Below are 3,889 nucleotides of genomic sequence, written 5' to 3'. Positions count from 1 at the left end.
GGTCACTGGGGACACGGAAGCTCAGAGAAGTAGCATGTGTGTTGACTCATCACTTCCCTCATAACGACAATCTAGGTGGCTCAGGCAGTCACAAAGATATTCGGGTCACTGGGGACACGGAAGCTCAGAGAAGTAGCATGTGTGTTGACTCATCACTTCCCTCATAACGACAATCTAGGTGGCTCAGACAAGTGAGGTGTGTCGCTCCAGTCTCTGTGATTAATTAGACATAATGCTGGTGCCACAGCACCCTCTGATGGTCACGGCTGTTCAGAGCTACTCAAATCCTCATTTTGGGTTACAAAACTCAGCATTTCATTCTCATCAAAGATGTCAATCATACAGGAAAACTTTTATTACAGTGTAAGACCTTTGCTGGGTATTGGGAGACAGGCATAAAGGTATCTAAGAAATAGTCTCTGATTCCGTCCCTCCAAGAACTTACAGTTTAGTTCATGAAAGGCTAACCCTAATAGTAAAGCAGGAGGTGGGGAGATGGGTTCACAGGGGCAGTGCTTGTAAGCGAGAAGCAGGCGGGCAAGGAGATCACCAGGTAGAAGGGGAATTTAACAAGGCAGTGGATCTGAGCTGATTCTAGAAGAAAGGGTAAGAGTTGGACAATTAGAATAGGGTAGAAAAAGTCACCTTATTATATACTGGTCTCAGCACTAGCTAACTTTATGACATTAGGTCTCAATCCTCTTGAGACTCAATATCTTTAATAGTAAAATAGTATAAAGGACTGCTTTACTTTTTGTGGTTGCTGTGAACACCAAAGTAATGCTTACATAAAATAGTCTTTAACGCATAAGATATAGCCCGGGCATGGTGGCTCATGCCTGTAATCCCAGTACTTTGGGAGGCCAAGACAGGTGGATCACTGGAGCCCAGGTGTTCCAGACCAGCCAAACATAGCAATTCCTGGTCTCTACAAAAAATATTTTTTAAAAATTAGCCAGGTATGGTGGCACATCACTATAGTCCTAGCCACTCGGGAGGCTGAGGTGGGAAGATCACTTGAGCCTGGGAGGTAGTGATTGTGCCACTGCACTCCAGTTTGGGTGACCGAGTGAGACTCTGTATTAGAAAATAAATAAATACATACATAAATAAAGCATAAGGTATAATACAAAAACAAGACATGACAGGCAATTCCAGTAATTAGATAGTTCAAAAGTTTGCTATACATGGGATGAAAGGATAAGGATGGTGGCTAGAGGGAACGGCCAATGGAACCATTTTTGTTGAAACTTTCAAATTCAAATAGCTACCCGTTTTCCCTTCATAGTTTAAAGTTAAAAAAAAAAGTTATCCAAATTTGGTAGTGGTTGTAAATAATGTACTAGAGCCTCAGCTTAAAGCAAAACCTTAGTTTTGTCCTGTAACCTAAACTAACCCTAACCCTTGGTTCTGTTATCCTACAGAGTAGACCACAAACTCCAAGCGTTAGAAGCACAGTTCAGAGAACTAGACTTCACCAAGGATAACCTGATGCAGAAATTTGAGCATCATAGTAAGACTCTGGCAAGCCAAGCAGCCCAAGATGAGATGTGGACAGCAGTTCGGGCACTCAAGTGAGTATCGGTTGAGAAATCAGTGGGATTCTGTGGCTTTGAGAGCTTCCAGTGGTCATTCCAAAATTGAATTTTTTAGTATCTTTCCCACAATGGATTGTAAAGCAATTACATTTTCTTAGGTTATGTTTTTTAAAAGAGATTAATTTGCACATCTCTTTATATGCCAGGAACTATGGTACATATCTCTTCACAGAGTCTCTTGCTTGCCAAAGCCTTATTTGCATTAATTTCTTTTTCTTTTTCTTTCTTTTTTTTTTTCGAGACGGAGTCTTGCTCTGTCACCCAGGTTGGAGTGCAGTGTGGCAATCTCAGCTCACTGGAACCTCCACCTCCCGGGTTCAAGCCATTCTCCTACCTCAGCCTCCTGATTAGCTACCATTACAAGCGTGCATCACAACACTCAGCTAAGTTTTGTATTTTCAGTAGAGACAGGGTTTCACTATGTTGGCCAGGCTAGTCTCAAACTCCTGACCTCAGGTGATCCACCCACCTTGGCCTCCCAAAGTGCTGGGATGACAGGAGTGAGCCACTGTGCCCAGCCTATCTGCATTAATTCTAAAGTAAGTATTGGCAGGGCATGATGGCTCATGCGTTTAATCCCAGCACTCTGGGAAGCCGAGGCAACAGGATCACTTGAGCTCAGGAGTTCGAGAACAGCCTGGGCAACAAAGTGAGACCCCGTCTCTAAAAAAAAAAACAAAAAAGGTAAGTATTTGAATTTGAATTTAAATTCTAAAGTAAATATTTTCTAAATTACGACAGCTGGTTCTCCTAGTGGGTTCATATTGAGTTATCCTAAAAGAATTCATTTTCTGTTTCTATATCAATTATTTTTGACTGCTTAAGAAGCTCTCCATATTTTTTGTAGGTTCACTTCAATGGAATTGAATATTTTATACAGCTATGTCATTGAAGTACTTATCTGCTTGCATACTCGTGTGCTTGAGAAGCTGCCAGACCTGGTGAGAGGTCTTCCAACCTTAGCCTCCGTACTCAGACGAAAAGTTAAGAACGAGCGCATTAGAGCTGTGTGGGATTCCATTCTGGAGGAGTGTGGGCTGCAAGAAGGAGACATCACAGCACTTTGTACGTTCTTTATTGCACACGGTAACAAGGCAGAACACTATACTGCTAAAGCGAGGCAGATGTACATCAGGGACATCACGTTCCTGATTACTAACATGGTAAAGAACCAGGCTCTGCAGGACAGTTTGCTGAGGGCTGTGCAGGTAATTGAGAAGGGGAAAGCAGCCAGGACCCCTGAAGAGCAAAAGTCACCCCTCAAAGAGTTGATACCATCTGTCAAAAACTAACCTGCTACCCTATGACCCAGTGATTCCACCTCCAGTAATTTATCTTGGAAATGGCCAAAAGTATGCACAATGTATTACAGTCTTATTTTTATAGCAAAGAGTGAGGGGATGTTAAATAAATTATGACAAACGGATACAATAGATACTTTCTGTGTAGCCATACAAAAGAATGAAGAAGCTCTTTGTGTAATGATATGAAGTTATCACCAAATGTATTGTTCTTTTCAAATGTTTATTTCCTATATATTGCTAAGTGGAAAAAAGGTGCAAAATCAAATATATATATCTAATGCATATTAGTTTATATATCCATAAACTTCTGCAGAGATACACAAGAAAGTGATAACATTAGTTGTCAGGAAAGGAAGTTAAGAGGCTAGTGGTCAAAGATAAGAGGAAGTCTTTTCACTGTTCATCCATTTTGTACATTTTCAACTTTGAACCATGTGAATGTGTATTACCTATTTAAAAAATAAACAAGGCTGGACATGGTGGCTCATGCCTCTAATCCAAGCATCTTAGGAGGTCAAGGCAGGAGGATCACTTGAGCTCAGGGGTTTGAAACCAGCTTGGGGAACACAGTGATAGCAACAGGAGGCAGGTAAATTCCTAGGCAGACAGGGATGGGTCCCTGGTGAAACTCAACCTTCAAGCCAAGGACAGTTTAAAGCCTGAAAACCAAGCTATGAGTTCCGGATAAATCCATGAACCAGACTGAGAGCTCCCATTCTCGTCTGGCACCCTCTCTTCTGATTGGTCCTTATCCTTCACCTATTTTACACATACCTACCCTTCCCCGATTGGTCCTTATACTATCGTGCCTACTTCTGAATGGTGCTTTTTCAAGCATAGCCACAGACCAATCAGCATGCACTTGTCCATTTCTAGCCCACAAAAACCCATAGACTCAGGCTGGTAGCCAGCAACCCACCATCGGGTACCCTCTCACTGTCAAGAGGCTTTCTGTCACTCAATAAATTCTACTCTGCCTTACTCACT

At 42.0% G+C, this 3,889-nt stretch overlaps 1 protein-coding gene across 1 annotated transcript in view; it reads left to right on the top strand.

Moving 5' to 3' along the window:
• Positions 1–3,889, top strand: part of SMCO1 (single-pass membrane protein with coiled-coil domains 1) — a 6,877-nt gene extending 2,988 nt beyond the window's left edge. Inside the window, exons 2-3 of the mRNA XM_011961177.1 lie at positions 1,425–1,574; positions 2,446–3,889. Coding sequence (XP_011816567.1) covers positions 1,425–1,574; positions 2,446–2,890 — 595 coding nt within the window. The 3' untranslated portion in view covers positions 2,891–3,889. The remainder of the gene's footprint in view (positions 1–1,424; positions 1,575–2,445) is intronic.

Source organism: Colobus angolensis, unplaced genomic scaffold, assembly GCF_000951035.1.
Source record: "Colobus angolensis palliatus isolate OR3802 unplaced genomic scaffold, Cang.pa_1.0 Scaffold54, whole genome shotgun sequence".
Classification (NCBI taxonomy): Eukaryota; Metazoa; Chordata; class Mammalia; order Primates; family Cercopithecidae; genus Colobus; species Colobus angolensis.
Note: the sequence above shows the minus strand (reverse complement) of the source record. Positions and strands in the feature narration are given on the sequence as shown.